Source organism: Oncorhynchus tshawytscha, linkage group LG22 (genome assembly GCF_018296145.1).
Source record: "Oncorhynchus tshawytscha isolate Ot180627B linkage group LG22, Otsh_v2.0, whole genome shotgun sequence".
NCBI lineage: Eukaryota > Metazoa > Chordata > Actinopteri > Salmoniformes > Salmonidae > Oncorhynchus > Oncorhynchus tshawytscha.
The window spans coordinates 9,304,667-9,324,818 of NC_056450.1; the positions used below are offsets into that span (position 1 = coordinate 9,304,667).

At 45.6% G+C, this 20,152-nt stretch overlaps 1 protein-coding gene and 1 pseudogene across 7 annotated transcripts in view; one reads left to right on the top strand and one right to left on the bottom strand.

Moving 5' to 3' along the window:
* The window catches only part of LOC112221705 (formin-like 3), a 56,799-nt gene extending 40,580 nt beyond the window's left edge, over positions 1-16,219 (top strand). For 3 of the 7 annotated variants that reach the window (XM_024383955.2, XM_042303681.1, XM_042303680.1), the window contains 16 exons: positions 1,457-1,642; positions 1,904-2,053; positions 2,826-2,927; positions 3,281-3,665; positions 4,353-4,436; positions 4,638-4,762; positions 5,038-5,240; positions 6,187-6,490; positions 6,742-6,822; positions 7,059-7,188; positions 7,398-7,558; positions 7,896-7,997; positions 8,801-8,893; positions 9,213-9,336; positions 10,171-10,292; positions 12,925-16,219. In XM_024383955.2, coding sequence (XP_024239723.1) covers positions 1,457-1,642; positions 1,904-2,053; positions 2,826-2,927; positions 3,281-3,665; positions 4,353-4,436; positions 4,638-4,762; positions 5,038-5,240; positions 6,187-6,490; positions 6,742-6,822; positions 7,059-7,188; positions 7,398-7,558; positions 7,896-7,997; positions 8,801-8,893; positions 9,213-9,336; positions 10,171-10,262 — 2,322 coding nt within the window. In that variant the 3' untranslated portion in view covers positions 10,263-10,292; positions 12,925-16,219. Of the gene's footprint in view, positions 1-1,456; positions 1,643-1,903; positions 2,054-2,825; positions 2,928-3,280; positions 3,666-4,352; positions 4,437-4,637; positions 4,763-5,037; positions 5,241-6,186; positions 6,491-6,741; positions 6,823-7,058; positions 7,189-7,397; positions 7,559-7,895; positions 7,998-8,800; positions 8,894-9,212; positions 9,337-10,170; positions 10,307-11,609; positions 11,658-12,924 lie in introns of those variants that run through there. The other 4 variants (XM_024383956.2, XM_024383957.2, XM_042303678.1 and 1 more) reach the window with 4 other exon arrangements.
* The window catches only part of LOC112221512, a 144,127-nt pseudogene continuing 139,071 nt past the window's right edge, over positions 15,097-20,152 (bottom strand).

Here is a 20,152-nt window from a genome sequence, read left to right on the forward strand (position 1 = left end):
GCTTCCGTCCTCCTCTGGGTACACTGAAGTCAATACGAAACCTAGGAGTCTCATAGTTCTCACCCCCTTCCATAATTATCACAACTTCCAGAGGACGTCCTCCAACCTATCAGAGCTCTTGCAGCATGAACTGACTTTGTCCACACAATCAAAGGATCAGAGAATGAATGTAGTACTGAAATCATAAGCTACAGCCAGCTAGCACTGCAGTGTATGAAACGTGGTGAGTAGTTTGAGTCAAAGAGAGAGAAAGACAATAATTTAACAGTTGAGCAAATTCATTTCTTTAAAAATTAAGGAGAAGATGGAGAGAGAGAGCGAGAGAGAAATGTATGAGGTGAGGGGGGCAAACTGATTGGTTGTATTTTTTGAAACTTTCACTTTTTGCTAGTAAATGCAGCTAGGTAGTTTAGCCTACTCAAACACCCAGCTCAAACAGAGGGATGCTATGTTAGCTAGCTGGCTATGGCTATCCAACACTGGAACTCTTCGAAGTCAAGATGTTCTTAATTTATTGTCACCGGGGCCAGCCTCTGTAACTGCTAAACTTCTTTCAGTCTTTACACTGTACTGCATTATTGTAGCAGGTTTACTAACACGTTAGTTCTAGTAGTTTAAGTTGACTATGACGTGACAACAATGCAGGCTGTAGCGGTTAGCGGTCATGATATGAAGGTTTGGCTTGGAAAGTTTTTTTTCGCCTGGTCACAGACAGCTGATTTGTTGTGCACTGAAGTCCACAAGTGAAGGGTAAAGGTGAGAGGAGGAGAGTGCGTAGATAGCGGCGAGAAGGGATTATATAGACAACAAGCTAAATTATCATGCTGTTTTATGTGGCTGCTATGAAAGTGAAATGTTTGCGTGTGATCAGGGGTGCATTCATTCCGCCGGTTCTTCTTAAACCGAAGCAAACGGAACGAAACGGAGATAAACATACCTGAATATGTCGAATAGAAACTCTCGTTTGCAACTGTTGGACTAACGATTACACCCTAGATCGGCTAGATTCAGGCCAGAATGTGCAAGGCGGTATTGAATGTGTCACCGTCTCTCATTTCTCTCGGCGTGCACCTACGTTGTAAACTTTCAGTCATAGGCTAAGTTGTAGCAACCTCATGATGGGTACAGGGAAAACGTGAGTATCATGTAGTAGCCTAAGCCTATCGCTGTTACATTGAACTGGGTGAATGGAATATGAATGTCATCCAATACGCTGTAATAGAAATAACACCATGCTCATCTTAAACGGCACCGACCGCCACTGGTCACTAGCTCACCTGAAACTATGTTATATGGCACAGCAACATCAAAGCATTTCAGAAACTGAGGAGATTCAAAGGTGAACAGAACTGAAACACATCCTCCTCTTTTGGATTTGAAGAGGACTTAATTAAGACTGCAAACCCCTCCAAAAATATGCTCCCGTCTGTATTGACATGTTCCTATTCCTTTTCAGGTGTGCAAGGAGAAGCATCGCTTTGAGAAGCTGATGGAGTATTTCCACGTGGAGGATGGGAACATCGACTTCATGGTGGCCTGCATGCAGTTCATCAACATCATGGTCCACTCAGTAGAAGACATGAATTTCAGGGTTCACCTGCAGTACGAGTTCACTAAGCTGGGCCTAGATGACTACCTGGAGGTAAGGAGGACGCTATGAATACAATGTAATAACCAGGTATTCATTTGACCTGTCGCAAACATCCCCTTCAGCATTCCTTGAATGAAGTCTCCGAGGAGCCATACATGCTGTGTCTCATAGGCCTTTTGAGGCAGCATTTGAAGGCAGGAAGTTAAAAATCGCCATTTTACGCCATGTCCCCTTTTCCAAGATGCCTTAAAACGTTGCCTTCTACGGTACCTTCATAAATGTGAACCTGAACCTCCCCTTCTCTCCCTACAGAAATCCAAGTACACAGAGAGTGACAAGCTGTCGGTCCAGATTCAGGCCTACCTGGACAATGTGTTTGATGTGGGCGGCCTGCTGGAGGACGCGGAGACCAAGAACGTGGCTCTGGAGAAGGTGGAGGAGCTGGAGGAACACTTGTCCCACGTAAGAACCCCAAGACTGACCAGACCCACCCGCTAAGCCTCGGTGCAGGAGTGGAATGTTTTCAAATGGGTTATAGGTCAAATACACACACGGCGATGAGTCTTTTAGTTGTTATTCACACTGAATTTTTATAGCACATTTGTCCTTCTCCGTACTGATGAATGTACATGAAAAGAGTTCTACGAAGTACCGTAGTCAGGTACGCCATTATCCGGTCAGGATTGGGTCTCCTCTGCTATTTCAGTCGGGCAGTAATGTGAAGTACGCCATCCCCCCCATGTTCTTCCAATGACCCCTTTCTAACACAGAAAGGTCAGGAGGCGCACGTGCCGTCATCTGGAGAATTTCAAAACAAACCCGGCTTTCAGGGGCCAGGAATTACGGGGGAGGAGGAGAGCGAGCATTCCCAGAGAATTCCTTTTACTACTTGTACAACATGTTATCCAATTTCAAAAGTGAAAGCTAACTAGGCTATGTCAGCCTCACTTGAACCTGCTGTGTCATGCTGCAAAGCGTATCACATTTCTTACTGACGCTGCAGCGAATATAGTACACGAGAGCGAGAGAGAGAGAGAGATAGAGAGCAAAAGTGGAACTGGGCGAGATGCCCAAGGTGGACTTTACTGAATCAACGCTTTAATTCACCTCCTCTCCCCGCTATCCCTTTCTCCATCCCTGTTGTTCCATCTCCCCACTCACTCTGCTTCACTCTCCATGCCTGCTGCCTTCTCTTTCTTTCCTCGCCCTCTTCATCCTCTCCACCCTGCACTAGGTGACGGAGAAGCTGCTGGAGGTGGAGAATGAGACCATCACGAAAGTGGCTGACCTGGAGAAGCAGCTCCTGCAGAAGGACAAGGATCTCCACGTCATACGGGTAAGATGAGCTGGGGTTCACAATTATGATACGGAATCAAATTGCCATTCCCGTTTCTCATATACGCCATCAAATGCACCCTTGATGATTCAGCACAGCCGCAGCTGTGTCTTCGCGCGTCTTAAGGTTGTATTTAATATGTTGTTTTGCAGCAGTGTTTCACGACGCCTGGTTGAGTATACGTACGGCCGTGGCAGACTAACATCAACGTTTGATTAACTGTGCTCGAGCGAGAATGCTATTATAGAAAATTGATCGGCAGGTTATGGCATGATTATGATCCTGTATTGTTTTTCGGAGTCATCATAGAGCCGTTTCTCTCTCTGTCTCCCCCTGGTGGTCTGACCCAACAGGAGACGTACGAGTCGACCAACACCCAGGTCCACACCCTGAGGAGGGTGATCAAGGAGAAGGACGCTGCCTTCCAGAGGAGCTTCAACATCGAGAAGCGCCTGCTGGAGATGGAACAGCAGGGGACCATCCGCCTCCGCAAGCAGCCGGACGGGGACATCGCCATCGAGCCCCTGGGAGGGGGCGGTGGTGGAGGAGGAGGGGGTAGAGGTCCGGGGGTGCCTCTGGGTGACTTTGGGCAGAATGGAGTATTCTCAGTGGGGCCTGGAGGAGTAACAGGGCCAGGAGGACCAGGAGGACCAGGGACTAGTCTACCATCGGCCAGTGAAGCACCACCTCCCCCGCCTCCCCCTCCTCCGCCTCCTCCTCCTCTGCCCTCTGCTTTAGGTACAGTACCATGATCAGTTATACTATTTCACTTCATTGTGCCGACTAGAACTATAACATGTTGGCTTTGTTTTCACATTGTCCTTCATAGCAGGGGTTCCCACCCTTTTCCATTCCAAATTCCAAAGCCCACTGAAGAGGTTGAGAATCAATACCTTACAGCACAAACTATGGTGGGTGTGTAACCAGGCCAGTACAGCTCGGCTCTGTAATGTGAAAAGGGTACTATATGTGGTGTACATGTATGTAAGAGAGAGGAAGTCACTAGACTCCAAAGGGACACGGGGGAGATAGGTCTATGAGGGCAGATCTATTTTAGAGTTGCCCTCATTGCCCTTTTGTGCCCAGCCAGGTGATTGGTCAGAGTAGGGCCCAGGCCCCGCCCGTCCAGACAGGAAAGGGAAACGCTAGGGTGTTTCCTCCCTCACTGTGAATCAAGGTGCTGACAGGCTGTGCGCGCACACACACACACACACGGAAACAGCTGGATGGACGCACAACACTAGTGTATGGAATCATGAACAAATATTACTACTCGTCGTATTGATTTGGTACAGCATGCCTGAACTAGCCTCTCACAGATGTCCATACGCTTGGGATTTGATTACGGCTCATCAGAATAGAGCTGCCCAGACTTCGGCGTTATTGGTCGATGCTGACTTGTGTGTCTTGTGTTCTATTCCACAGGAGCGAATGCTCCACCCCCACCTCCTATGGCCCCGCCTTTACCAGGAACTGCACCCAACTTCATCCTCAATATGGGCCTATCAGGTAAGAGTGAACACCAGCCTCCAAATACAATGCATTGCACGTCTGCTATGGTGCCACTACGGTTCATCTGAACTTAAAAGGAAGTTAGGGTGGAGTATAGAATGTGTCGAGAAGATGCAAGTCTGATTGTGTGATGGAAATGTGCATGATTGTCTATATAATGGCTGTCCTGGTGTTCTATGTAATAATGTCGGTCTGCAGCTATCAGGATCAAGAAGCCCATCAAGACCAAGTTCCGCCTGCCTATTTTCAACTGGACCGCGCTGAAACCCAACCAGATCAACGGCACGGTCTTCAGCGAGATAGATGATGAACGAGTACTAGAGGTGAGTCTACCAGTCCAGGGGAAACCTCCCTTTCGGGGGCCTTCATCTGACAGTTTCTCTCTTCATTTTGGGCCCAAGTTGTTCCATGTCATGTGGTCAGGAAAATAGGCCCTCAAGGCCCTCCTCCTAACTCATTGTATACGGATAGTTAAGCCAGCCCTGTTTTATTGCAATCAAAACCAAACAAAACTCCCAATTAAAACAGGTATTTTTCATAGAAGATGTACATGCTTTGAGGTATCACGTTTGACTGAGTGTGTGGTGTCTGTCTATAGGAGCTGGATGTGGAGAAGTTTGAGGAGCTTTTTAAGACCAAGGCCCAGGGTCCTTTGGTGGACCTGAGTGGCCCCAAGACCAAAGTGTCTCAGAAGGCTGCCAACAAGGTCAGCCTGCTGGACGCAAACCGCTCCAAGAACCTGGCCATCACCCTGAGGAAGGCCAACAAGAGCACCGAGGAGATCTGCAAAGCCATACAGAGGTACGTACTGTAACCTATACCTCCACAAATCAAAATGTATTTTTACGTCAACAATTCAGTTGTCACAAAGTGCATTACAGTGTCCCGGCCTGGGCCTTCAAAGAGCAAGCAGTGTCCAGGGAAAAACTCCCTAGAAGGAAGTAACCTAGAGAGGAACCAGACTCCGAGGGGCCCAACCATGTGGTTCTATGCTGCATCGTTTCCAGTTCTAGCGCTGATGTTTCTAACCTGTCTTCCCCCTTCTGATGCTTTATGCAAGGTCTCCCTACTCAGGTTTGACCTGAAAAGCACTGCCGGTGGACTTGGTGGAGTTTCTGATGTTTCTAACCTTTTCAGTGTTGCAACCTCTACTATCTGCTTCTCCTTATAGCTTTGATCTGAAGGCCCTGCCGGTGGACTTGGTGGAGTTTCTGATGTTTCTAACCTTTTCAGTGTTGCAACCTCTACTATCTGTTTCTCCTTATAGCTTTGATCTGAAGGCCCTGCCGGTGGACTTGGTGGAGTTTCTGATGTTTCTAACCTTTTCAGTGTTGCAACCTCTACTATCTGTTTCTCCTTATAGCTTTGATCTGAAGGCCCTGCCGGTGGACTTGGTGGAGTTTCTGATGTTTCTAACCTTTTCAGTGTTGCAACCTCTACTATCTGCTTCTCCTTATAGCTTTGATCTGAAGGCCCTGCCGGTGGACTTGGTGGAGTTTCTGATGTTTCTAACCTTTTCAGTGTTGCAACCTCTACTATCTGCTTCTCCTTATAGCTTTGATCTGAAGGCCCTGCCGGTGGACTTGGTGGAGTTTCTGATGTTTCTAACCTTTTCAGTGTTGCAACCTCTACTATCTGCTTCTCCTTATAGCTTTGATCTGAAGGCCCTGCCGGTGGACTTGGTGGAGTTTCTGATGTTTCTAACCTTTTCAGTGTTGCAACCTCTACTATCTGTTTCTCCTTATAGCTTTGATCTGAAGGCCCTGCCGGTGGACTTCGTGGAGTGTCTGATGCGGTTCCTTCCCACGGAGGCCGAGGGGAAGACAATGCGTCAGTACGAGCGGGAGCGGCGACCGCTGGACGCGCTGACGGACGAGGACCGATTCATGCTCTTCTTCTCCAAGATCGAACGTCTCACCCAGAGGATGAATATCATTACGTTCGTCGGGAACTTCTCGGACAACGTCAACATGCTAACCCCGCAGCTCAACGCCATCATCGCAGCGTCCGCGTCCGTCAAGTCTTCACCCAAGTTAAAACGCATGCTAGAGGTAAGGCTTCTCGCTCTTGGATTCCACCATCGGAGATTAAAGTAGTTTGACTTTGGATGACAAGCGTTGTTTCAGTTTTAGCAACCAGTGGTGAGTTTCCCCAAGAGTTTCTTAGCACTAAAATCATCTATGTCAGTTTTAGGCAATGGATCTTAGTGCAACAACTATTTTGGAAAACTTTTTTTTTTTGCATGACCCTGGCCACAGTTTTATGGCGCTAAGATTGTAATTCTTCTTTTATATGCTCATAGATCATCTTAGCCCTGGGAAACTACATGAACAGCAGCAAGAGAGGCTCTGTGTATGGCTTCAAGCTACAAAGTCTTGATCTGGTGAGTACTGTACGAAACAAAGTAGAACATTCTAGAGACTGTATCGTCATATTAGTTACAAGGGGCTAGACTTTTTTCAAGATGTACTCCTCCAGATTGAGAAGGGCCTTGGTTGATATGTATTCTGGTCATGCATTCCGTTTATCTCCATATTAGCTATACAAGGCTACAATTATACACTTGTTTCAAGAGTGATAAAAGAGGCTTGGCTAATATACATTCCTCTCCTCCCACAGCTGCTGGACACCAAGTCTACAGACAGGAAGATGACTCTGCTCCACTACATAGCTGTGGTTGTCAAGGAGAAGTATCCAGAGCTGGCTAACTTCTTCAACGAACTACACTTTGTGGACAAAGCTGCTGCAGGTGAGTACACAGCTATAGACCTCACGAGACAGGACTGGGACTCCTCTTCTGACTGTATGAAGAAGACAGTTCATGTGAAGCACAGTAGAAATGAGGAGGCTTGATATTTGTGTGCCTGCGTGCGTATCTCTCTCTCTCTCTCTCTCTCTCTCTCTCTCTCTCTCTCTCTCTCTCTCTCTCTCTCTCTCTCTCTCTCTCTCTCTCTCTAGTGTCTCTGGAGAATGTGCTGCTGGACGTGCGGGAGCTGGGTAAAGGGATGGATCTGATCAGGAGAGAGTGTAGTCTCCACGACCACTCTGTTCTCAAGGGCTTCCTCCAGACTAGCGACACTCAGCTTGACAAACTGCAGAAGGATGCCAAGACTGCGGAGGTAAACTTAACACATCCTATCAAAACTGCAAACACAATGGTTCAATACTGGTAAACTTCTAAACGTCTTCCACTACCATAAAACCGCTAAAGCAAGCACAGCATTTTTCTTCAGGGAAAATAGCTTTGCAAAAACTACAAACGGGTCAAAACCCAACACGACACAACTTAGTGTAACACCTCTCCCTAGAAGCAGCACAACAAAAGCCAAAAAGCCCAAGATACAACAATGCAGGACAACACTTGACCTCAAACAAAAGGCTTTGTAAAGGTTGGCGATGTTGACAAATGTTGTGTTCCTGCCTTTTACACTTCTGTCTCCCCCGGTCATTTTCTAGGAAGCCTTCAACAATGTGGTGAACTATTTTGGGGAGAGCTCCAAGACGACTCCTCCGTCCGTGTTCTTCCCTGTGTTTGTGCGATTCATCAGAGCTTACAAGGTAAGGGAGGACCAAGCAGCACAGTTCTAACACGTACATGTATATAATATATAATATATAATGCATATATTTGTTATGCATATGGGATCCCTGTAGGGGATCACACTCTTACCAACTAAGCCACACAGGATTGTTTTTAGGTGGAGATTGCCCTCTGTCCTATGGGAGTTAGCCTAACCTTTGGTTAGTCTGGGTCTGGGTGTTGCCCTGCTGCCTCTAAGAGCAGAGCAGAGCAGAGCCGTCTGTGTGCCACAGGACAGGGTGTGGACTGGAGTCACAGGTCTAATAACAGGATGGGCCAGCTGGGTCTGCCTTCAGAGCCGCAGCTGTGGTGTTTAGACTGGGTCCGGTCTCCCGCTTCCTTCCCCCCCTGCTTTCCCCTTTCTCCCCCTGCCTCCCCACTCTGACCCCCGGACCGAGGGCCCCGCCCTGCCTCTGCTTCCCCCTGCCTCCACCCCCCGGAAGGACAGACGGCCCTGCCTCCGCCTGCTGGACAGCCCTGCCACACAGACACCTTCCTGAGATTGTTCTCTACAAGAATGTATGGATCTGCGCGCTTGCATGCGTATCTGTGTGTGTGAGAGAGAGAGAAACAGAGAGGGGATCAGAGAGAGAGAGGGAGACACACAGAAAAATGTATGTTGCTGACTGTTTAGCTACATGAAAGTGTGTTGTCTCTGTTTACTCAACACCCAAAACCATTTCTTCTATTGTAAACTAGATGTATTTCCGTGTCTTGATTTGTATTGAACTGAAGACTCATTTCTCTGAGTGGCGTCCATTTTGTGTTCTCCTCCCTACAGGATGCAGTGGTGGACAATGAGCAGAGGAAAAAGCAGGAGGAAGCCATGAGAGAGAAATTACTGGCTCAGGAGGCCAAGCAACACGACCCCAAGGTACAGTACTAGAAGCCTCCCTAGCCCTGACTGACAGACAAGGCCCAAAAAAACAGGAAGATTATAATAGTCACTGGACTCAACCAACAGTAGTAAAATTGAGCTTATTGTACAATGACTCTAGAGAGTCTAGATGTAGAATGTAGACTAAATTGTGGATAATTTTGCTATCAACAGAGCCTTTATATTTCCTCAATATATTTCTCACACTTCCAATATGGAGTTCATGCATTTTGTACGATTGAAATGATCCGTGGGCAGCTCAAGATATTTGGGGGACCTCGGCAGGATTTGATCCTTCCTCCTCTCTCCCTCCCAGGTCCAGGTAGTGAAGAAGAGGCAGCAGCAACAGGAGCTGATCTCGGAGCTGCGTAAACGCCAGGCTAAGGACCACCGGCCCGTCTACGAGGGGAAGGACGGCACCATCGAGGATATCATCACAGGTGGGCTCGACATGCAGCCACGCAGGCAGCCACGCAGCCCCCAGCCGGGCCCCAGGTCTCCTGGTCCAAACCCCAGTCCTAGGGGCAGAGGCCGGGGCCAGGCTAAGATCACTGTGGTCCTCAACTGCTCGGCTGGAGGAGCACTCTGTTACGTGGTTCAGACACCACTGCTCGAGGCTATCCAGCAGCTAGACAGCAGCAGATTCCAGTTCTGAACGTCCCAGTAGTTGTGTTTTATTGTAGCCTGCTAGTTGTCTAGATGAGTACGGTCTAGTTATTACAGAGTAGAGTAGGCCTGTAGTCAAGCCATTGGCTGTTATGCGCGTCCCAGTAGGTAAAAAAAAATGCCACCGTGTCCTGATGCCCTGTTTCGTGGGAGGTGCAAACTCAGGACAGTTTCTAACTTCACTCTCATTAATCAGCGTCGACAGTGAAATCTAAATGATCAATGTTAATAATATGCTAATAATGCTTCCTCCCCACTACTGGTCCTTTACAACACTTGCGTCATCTCCGTTACTCTACATACAGTATAGCCCTGTCATCCTGGACATAGTGCGCATCTCAAATAGCACTTTATTCCCTGTAGTGCACTACATATGGAATAGGGTGCATTTCAGACGCACCCAAAGACCTTTCGAGGGCTGGAAGACTCACAGGAGTGTAGTCTGGTACTCTAGTACTCCAATACAGCGAGGTGTGGCACAGAGAGAGCTGGTATACTGTATATACAGAGAAGTTACAGGGGGGAGGGGGGGGTGTACAACAGTACAGTAACAGTACAGGTTCCTCTCTGTCTCAGGTGTGACGTTCTCTCCCCTCCTCCCCCCTCAGTGCTGAAGAGCGTCCCCTTCACAGCCCGTACTGCTAAACGAAGCTCACGGTTCTTCTGTGAAGCACAGCTCTGTGACGACTCCAACTGCTAGCCCCTACAGTTCCTCCCCCCTAATGCCAAGGTTGTCCAGAACAGGTGTCCTCTCCTCGTTAACCCCCCGCCCTTGCCTGACCACTCTGCATGCAGCATGACCACCTTGTCACTCCCTAAGATTACTCCTTACCCCCCCCCTTTACTAATTTAGGCCAGTCTGCAGTTTGCTTGAATCCCGGCCTTTGACTCTTATTGGTGGCAAGTGTGTCTTCTATCTACCTCAAAGGACTTCTACCTGAATTAACAGGATATAAGTCAGACAGCCAAACCTCTGAATGACTGAACCTGATATTTAGATATTCATACTGAACAAAAATATAAAACGCAACATGCAACAATTTCAACGATTTTTCTGAGTTACAGTTCATCTAAGGAAATCAGTCAGATGAAATAAAGGAATTAGGTCCTAATCTGTAGATGTCACATGACTGGAAATATAGATATGTATCAGTTGGGTCACAGATACTGTACCTTTAAAAAAAAAAAAATTAGGGACGTGGATCAGAAAACCAGTCAGTATCTGGTGTGACCACCATTTGCCTCATGCAGCGCAACACATCTCCTTCACACAGAGTTGATCAGGCTGTTGATTGTGGCCTGTGGAATGTTGTCCCACTCCTCTTCAATGGCTGTGTGAAGTTTCTGGATATTGGTGGGAACTGGAACACTCTGACGTACATATCGATCCAGAGCATCCCAAACATGCTCAATGGGTGACATGTCTGGTGATTATGCAGGCCATGGAAGAACTGGGACATTTTCAGCTTCCAGGAATTGTGTCCAGATCCTTGCGACATGGGGCCGTGCATGGGGCCATCTGAGGTGATGGCGACAGATGAATGGCACGACAATGGGCATCAGGATCTCGTCACGGTATCTCTGTGCATTCAAATTGTCATTGATAAAATGCAATTGTCTGTAACTTATGCCTGCCCATACCATAACCCCACCCCCATAGGGAACTCTGTTCATGATTATTTCAGCTCATGAAACATGGGACCAACACTTTACATGTTGCGTTTATATTTTTGTTCAGCATAATAAGTAGTATGAAATATAATCATATAATCAAGTTGCATTTACTGTAGCATAATAGCATGAGTATGAAAAGCTACATTATGTATAAGATATCAGTTTTTTCAGGTTTTAAACTTTTTGAGATGTATTTATTTAAATAAAAAAATACAGTATTAAGAAGTTTGGCTATAAAACCAATCTTGTTAACCAAACAGTGCCTTGTTGTTCCATGAAACTAACTAATGTGGTTGGTTTGGTTTCTCTCTAACCTGGTAACAACCTTTCCTCAACCATCACTCTTTTTCCTTCATTCTACCCCTCTGAACAGCTGAACAGAAGATAAATAACAGTATATGCCACTCCTAAACGCTGCAGGGTAAGGAAGGTAGCCTGAAGCCTGGCCTGTCTGCTTTGGCCCTGCTTGTACTGTGGCTACTCTGTGTGCTGCTAGCTACACAGTATATGGTGCTGCTAGTCATGTCAGCTGCTTTAGCCAATCCAGCGCTTCAGATTCATTATAACAGCTAGATCTGCTTTACTGTACTGCACAGCATTAAGGTATGCTATGCTTTACAACAGTCAGATATGCTTTACTGTACTGCACAGCAGTAAGGTATGCTATGCTTTACAACAGTCAGATATGCTTTACTGTACAACAGTAAGAAACATGCAGCTGAGCCTACATCGCTTCGAGATTTATATAGCGGTTTACAACCCCCTCAGCATTTCAAACAGACCAACTCCCTTTCCCCAAAGAGCCAGCAGAAGCGCACGTATCCGGTCTCATTTCCATTTTTATTCATGCATTTTAATTGAACCTTTATTTAACTAGGCAAGTCAAACAGTGTACCTCTCAAGATAAGACTATTTCATCCACCATTCTACTCAGGTCCCTCCATCCCCACCTCACTCACCTCTTTCTTGCATGCTGTGTCCAGTGTTCTGTCCATCCACCACTCACCAGTCTGTCACCTGTTGATGTCATGTCTCAACGTCCTGTTTTGCCCTGTTAACTGTGACTTGCGGTGTGCTGAGCAGCTCGATGGTCAACGAGCTCTGTTGAGCCCCCTGCACATCCACACAAACGCCATCATATTCTGACAAAAGGACATGCATACATACATACTCAGAAAAATAGGTAATACTATTAATACTATTTACATAACACTGTCATAATCATGACATAGCAGATCAATATTTTGTGTCTTCAGCATAGTATCTCACAGAGCTCGTTGACTGCCACAACTGTGATATTATTTTAACGGTTTATTATTTTGTTCCCTAGTCAAGTTGTTGAGATTTATTTGAATAACTATACCCCCCTCCCCATAGCCTTGGATTGAAAAATCCATATTTCTCTGTCAGTTTTAAGTTGACAATGCAAGGCTATGGGAAGGCATCATTCTGTTATTGGTTAACAGTTATCCACGTTCAATTGGCTACCCATTTGACAACATATAAGTAAAATTGGAAAATGTGAAACATAATTGCCACTCTATTTGCAGAAATATACTGTTAGGATAAGCACTGCAAATAGAAGTTCCTTCATCAACAACCTCAAACATGAGCATGATGCCACTGGAGCAGTTTGACTTCCCAGTTAACCTGTGACCCCTCTCTCCCCCTCCCTCACCCACTCACAGATCTCCGCAGCCAGCCTTTCCTGCGGCATGACGCGCTGATCCGGAGCGGCTGGAAGAGACCCTAAACAAACCACTCGTTCCTCCTCATTTATCCCCCATTCGCTTTATAACCCCCCACCCCCCTTCCCTACCTGTGTCCCGGTGGTCTCACCCACCCGAGGCTGCATCTCCCTGCAGATCAGAGACTGAAAGGCGGACAGGACTGAACCAATGGCCCAAGTTTTAAGGGGGTATTTATTTATTTATGGAGATCTTATATGGACACGATCTCTCAACAAGCAGGTATAAGCACAGACATCAGGTGGGTTAGTGTACCCCTCTCCCACTGCAAACACACACCGCGTGCAGGAAGGCACACACACAGAAAATAGAGGACTACAGCGATTGCCAGTGTTGGCATTAAGAACAGGAGTTGAGCCCTTAAAGGGGGGGGGCTCGCCTCACAAAAGCAGGAAGGACACTGCAACTGCATAATGTGGACATGGAACCACAAGTGCCTTCTGCCAAGTGCCTGCCAACGTGGATCTCATTTCCATGAATGTGGATTTCCTCCACGCAAGTTGAGGATGGGAGACAGTCGGTCGGTTGTATAAAATGACAGCATATGTTGACTCTACTGCTGGGATTTCCATTTCAAAGAGAACAGGGTTGTTTTCATAAGGCCCGAAACGAAAGAAAACAGACTGAAACAGGGAGGGAGGAGCTGGACCTGACCAATAAGAAATGCTTATTTTTCGTGGCAAAACGCTTTAGGTTGTGAGCCCTAATGAATATGGCCCAGGGTTTTGCCATCGCAGAACGTCTCTGTCCATAGATTGAAGATTATTGTTCCGAGTCTTTGGAGAGGTTTCTGTACAAGCTAGCCAAACCAAACTTCCTCTACTCGGTCTTATTATTTTGAGAACGAATTAAGTGCCTTTTTTGTTTAGACAGTATTATTTCTGTAACTCAGCTATAATTTGTATCTTTAGTTGTTAAATATTTGTTTTTTTTATTGCATTTGTTTGATAACATTACCTTCAAAAAATAAAAAAAAATAATAATCATATGCAATGGTTTGGAATCAGAATTCCAGCTTTAATCACTATACAGTATTTAAAGGTTGCTTCTCAGCACTGTTCTCTAAATTCGTTTAGGCCAGTGTCTGAAAACATTTGAGGGGTAAAAACATTCCATGTATTTACTTTCTATTACTTGTAACTTTATGACCTACAGTCCAATCACCACTTCAGTCTTACCACTTTAGGCCGGGATTTATTCCAATCCGCTTTATGGTGCAGTTGACATTTAGGGCTCTATTCAAAAAACTGGATCGCTGGAGCGTTTACATAGAAATGTTAAAGGTCATTTCCCGACTGAGCCGACAATATGCAGCGTTTTACAGTGAATGCAGTCGGCGCTGACGCCGGAGCTTTGCCTTTAAACTTCAATCACGCTGAACTTCCGAGACACGGGTTGAGTAGAGCCCTTTTAAAAAGTCTGTACGATTTTTTTATTTAACTAGGCAAGTCAGTTAAGAACAAATTCTTATTTTCAATGACGGCCTAGGAACAGTGTGTTAACTTGCCTGTTCAGGGGTAGAACGACAGATTTGTACCTTGTCAGCTCGGGGATTTGAACTTGCAACCTTTCGGTTACTAGTCCAACCACTAGGCTACCCTGCCGCCCCGATTAATCCAAGATATCCGGCGTTTCTGTCAATACGGCCATGCATTTGTTTGGTAGGTAAAGAATGCATTGCTATGATTCGAACCATGTTCTTTATGCATCAAGTTCCTGAACTGTCATGACGAACAATTTCCCCCCTAATAGCCATCGAGTTAAGCACAATGACTGTGCACTCAGATTTACAAATCGGTGTTTCAATATGGCATTTCCACAAAAGGGACAGCGCATATTTACACTACTTACATTGCCTTAATGTTGTAGGAGACACTACTTCTATAGCAGATATTTCTACATATATGTACATTTGATGTAAATCAACGAATTTTACGCCTTTTACTTGTGCTTGTCTGTCTTAAGGATGAAATGAAATAGTGCCTGACATTTGATGCGTGTTGTCCAAAAGACCCCCCTTAATAAACAAAATGACAATGTGACTCACAATTGAAAGTCTCTGCTGTCTCTCACTCATTTTTCACACCAAATGAAAGTCAGATCCACAATGCATTTCTACTATAAAAATCCATTTAATTTCTGATATCAAAAAGAAATAAAATCATAACTAACCGAAACAGAGCAACAACAAATCCACGTGTGGGGTTTTGTTTTGCTGAAGTGTTTCTGTCAAAATTAAAACAGATTGTTCCTAATTTACATTATTCAAATAAAAATGTAACAGAGCAGAAATGTTATTAAAATCCAAATGATAGTGCATACTGTTAATAAAAGTGATGGTTAAGCTAGAACAGTTTGCTATAGGGTGTGTGTGTGTGTGTGTGTGTTGTGAATCGCATGCAGTGTCATCTGTAATACAGTATGGCAGTTATGGCTGATCACCTCCAACTGGTTAGAAGCAGCATGTTCAGCAGCGCGTGATTGGCTGAGACTGAGCCTGGACCAATGACAGACAGGCAGGCAGACAGTTCTATCAGACATACAAAACAGGCAGACAGACAGGGCTGGCTGGCTGACAGATGGTTAGACGGACAAGCCGACAGACAGACGGCTAGCTAGCGTTAGCAGCAAGGCAGAGGGGGAAAATCAACAGGGGACGCTAATCAGGAAGCTAATAGTCCGAAACCTCCCAAGGAATGCACTTACAATGAGCAGAAACCGAAATTACAGATGCATAATGTAATTATTACATACATTCAAAACAAACAAAAACACAGCATTGTTGTTATAAATCCCCACTGAAGTACCATAAAAACAACTGGCCTCTCCTGAAAGTATGTTTACTATCACCAACAAAAGACAAAAGCATGGTCAGCTCGTTGTTACACTGTAGATGTTTGTTTTCCCCCCCAGCAATGGCAGGTATTCACAGAGGCATTCTTGGTGCCAAACTGCCTATTTCCAGGATGAACGTTACGGTTGATACTGAAATAAACAGTCACTGAGCTGATCCATGAACCCTCTGGGCCCCAATATGAATCACCCGTCATATCAAGCCCCCCCAAAAAAAAAAACCATGACCTCTCGTAACCTAAAGCCATCCTCAGTTACTTCCCGGGAACTGTCATCCTGGGATGTTTGCTCCAATACAATCATATTCCTCCAACACATTACACACTCCATTAACCCAGTGACTTTTCATTAAGCAAAAAAAAAAATCTGCCATTAATTTATTCAAGACCAAAACAGAAAAGGTGGTAGAACATAGTACAGACAGACTGCTATATGTTATTTCATGTTTTGTATTCCTGGGTATATTGTCAAGACACGTTGTTAATAGGGTTATATATATATATATATATATGCGTGTGTAAATATATTTCACTTTTAGTCTGTGCAAGGAGGTAAAAGACAATCACTCAACTGAACAGACATTAGTATGTGTGACACTGACTGACTCGGTCATGTGGACATGTGCAGTTCTGGTTCCAGTTCCTGAACCATCGGCTATGGTCTCACTCTGCACCTCCAGCATAGACCGAACCGGCATCAATTGGCATTCGGAACTGACTTGAGTATTGAACTTGGCCCCCTCTTTTCTCCACATCTTTCACAAACAACAAGAAATCCTCTGAAATGGAACAATGTTCCCCCCTATACAATTCATACAAAAATAAAAACTTAAAATTGTTCCACTGCTGTTTGTTTTGCTCTACACCTTTGCACAGAGGTAGCGGCTATATGGATGAAGGGGGGAAGAGTAGCGAGGAGGATGGAGGTGAGCAACATTTTAAAACGAGAGAGTTGAATGAAGAAATCTGTCTATAAAATGCTTCTTCCTTTTTCTGACCAGAGGAATTTTTTTGTTTTGTTTTTGTTTTGTCAAAAGAACAAAATATAATACTGCAATCACATACAAAAGTACTCCTTCATTTTATACAGTGTTCTCGCTTTCTTTTCTGTTTCTTTTCTCGATTGGTAAAAAGGCATAAGATCAGCGTTTGTCTCTTTGCGGGTGTGGTCTAGCCTTGGCTCGGTCATGCCTGACCTCTGACCCCTGACCCCTAGGCCAGCGGGTCACTCATGTCCTCGTCCTCCCCATCGTCCCCCTGTGACAGCAACTCTTTCTTCTCGTCTGTACTAGCCAATGAGCTGCGGCTGTTGTGGGCTCCCATGTACAGGGTGGCGTACACAGGGTTGGTGAAGTTGGTGGGCTGTAAGGGAGGGGGGACACAGAAACAATGTTTTGGACAAAGCGCATACAAGAGTCCTCAATTAGGTTTCATTGCAATCCAGGTAGTCTTAGTGGCAGAGTATCATGGAGTGCAGAAAAAGGTTTTTAAAATGGTGTCAATGCCAAATTCATTCCCGATGAGTTAAGAAGTGCTGCTGTGTTCAAACTATGTTAAAACAAGTGTTGCCTATTTAAGATGGGTCACGTGTGAAGATAAGGAAACGTGGGTGTTACCTTGTCTGGATCTAAAGCAAAGTCTGAATCCAGGAGTTCCCCAGCATCGTCGTCTGGCTCCCCTTCGTAGATCTTGTAGGCTGGGTTCCCTATCTCCACGTTCATGGCCCCGTTGGTCATTCTGTGATGCTGGAAGCCCTTGGCACTTTGGACACACACAGAGCGAGATTGTTTCTTCCCAACACGGACAGTGGCGGAGACGTAGCCACAACACAGGAGCACCGGCTGAACGTACCGAGAGCCTAGAATCAAGCCACTGACAGGAGGGACATCCAACATGCGAGACCAGCTACATGTACAGTACAGGAAAATGGCTCCCACACAGTCAAGGCAGCACAGAACCACGGTAAAATTGACAAAACAAATGAGCTTTTTTTAAAAAAAAAGCCATTTGGACACGTCTAGTAGTCTATCCTGGTGAATGCTGGATTTTCCACAACGCAAATGTTCCACCGCCACAATGCAGGCACAGAAGCATCACTGATAGACACATGTATTTACACACGTAGATAGGGAAAGGTATGGATGGGTAAGGAAGAACCAATCAATCTATCTGTCAATACACCCCTGCGTCCCTGGGTGGGAAACCCTGTTCCCGAACAAGAGAGAGGAGGGCAGGGACAGACAGACCGACTCTACTACAGAAAAACGAGCAAAATGGAGGACTGTCACAGGACCGACAGACAAGACGGTGGCTTAGATGAGGCATTGGGGAGAAGGGGGAGGAGCTGGGGGGGGGCGCGAGACAGGTGATGACCCTATTAAGTTACCGAGAACGTCGGGAGCGTTTCCCCGGCCATACAGACCTAGATTGAGAGCGATAGAGAGAGAAGAGAGCGAGAGGAGAGAGATAAAGAGGGAGCGTGATGGTGGGAGGTAAAGATGACAGGTGGAAAAGAGATTCGAGTTTGACCTAATGAGTGGGAGCCCTCCCACCCAGTCCCAAAACAATGGTTGTCTACTTCAGTAGTCCCCCCCAAACAAAAAAAAATGGGGGACGACAACGACTCGGTTAGAATGTACTAGTAAAATCCTTTTGTCATGTCAGTCATTGCATACCCCAGAGAGTCATTTAGAACTAGTCAGAAATGTCCAGTTCAACTAGGCCATCCCAGCTAACGTTTCTTAAGCTAGGTTTCTTAAGCCCAAACATTTAGTTGGAATATTTGAGTCACTCAAATACCACAAGCATACACATTAGAAATGGAAAAAAATGTACAGAATTGCTAGAACATTTGCTTAAAAACGGCTATATTTTCTCTGCACCTCATGACAAAATGTGTAGAATTGCAGGAAACATGCTTTAAAACCTGCAAAAAAATGTTTTCCCCCCCAATGCTGGGAGGGGGGCCTGAGTAAAAGAGTTTGGAAACACCTGATCTACTCCACTCACCCACGCATTCTCCTCTTGTACCACAAGATGGCGCCGACGACCAGCAGCGCCAGTAACAACAGCAGCAGCACTGGGATGACTATGGAGGCTGAACCTGCAGAGAGAGCAACACGGACACCAATGAGAACAGAGTATATGCAACGCGTCGGCCAATGAGACGGACAGGTTACACCATGTATTGTGTTATAATCATGCCTGTAGTTATAACATGTGTTTCACTCACACTGTACAGAGACTAAAGTAACTTACTTCCACTTGAGACAGGAGAATCAACAGGCGAGGCAATGACTTCACATCGATACCCACTCCATTCTATAGGACACCTAAATACACGTCACACAGGTTAGAGACACCTGAATACACGTCACACAGGTTACAGAGAGATACCTAAATACACGTCACACAGGTTACAGAGAGACACCTAAATACACGTCACACAGGTTACAGAGAGATACCTAAATACACGTCACACAGGTTACAGAGACACCTAAATACACGTCACACAGGTTACAGAGAGACACCTAAATACACGTCACACAGGTTACAGAGAGACACCTAAATACACATCACACAGGTTAGAGACACCTAAATACACGTCACACAGGTTACAGAGACACCTAAATACACGTCACACAGGTTACAGAGACACCTAAATACACGTCACACAGGTTACAGAGACACCTAAATACACATCACACAGGTTACAGAGACACCTAAATACACGTCACACAGGTTACAGAGACACCTAAATACACATCACACAGGTTACAGAGACACCTAAATACATGTCACACAGGTTACAGAGACACCTAAATACACGTCACACAGGTTACAGAGACACCTAAATACACAGGTCACACAGGTTACAGAGAGACACCAGGTTAAATACACGTCACACAGGTTACAGAGAGACACCTAAATACACGTCACACAGGTTACAGAGAGACACCTAAATACACGTCACACAGGTTACAGAGAGACACCTAAATACACGTCACACAGGTTACAGAGAGACACCTAAATACACGTCACACAGGTTACAGAGAGACACCTAAATACACGTCACACAGGTTACAGAGAGACACCTAAATACACGTCACACAGGTTACAGAGAGACACCTAAATACACGTCACACAGGTTACAGAGAGACACATAAATACACGTCACACAGGTTACAGAGAGACACCTAAATACACGTCACACAGGTTACAGAGACACCTAAATACACGTCACACAGGTTACAGAGACACCTAAATACACGTCACACAGGTTACAGAGAGACACCTAAATACACGTCACACAGGTT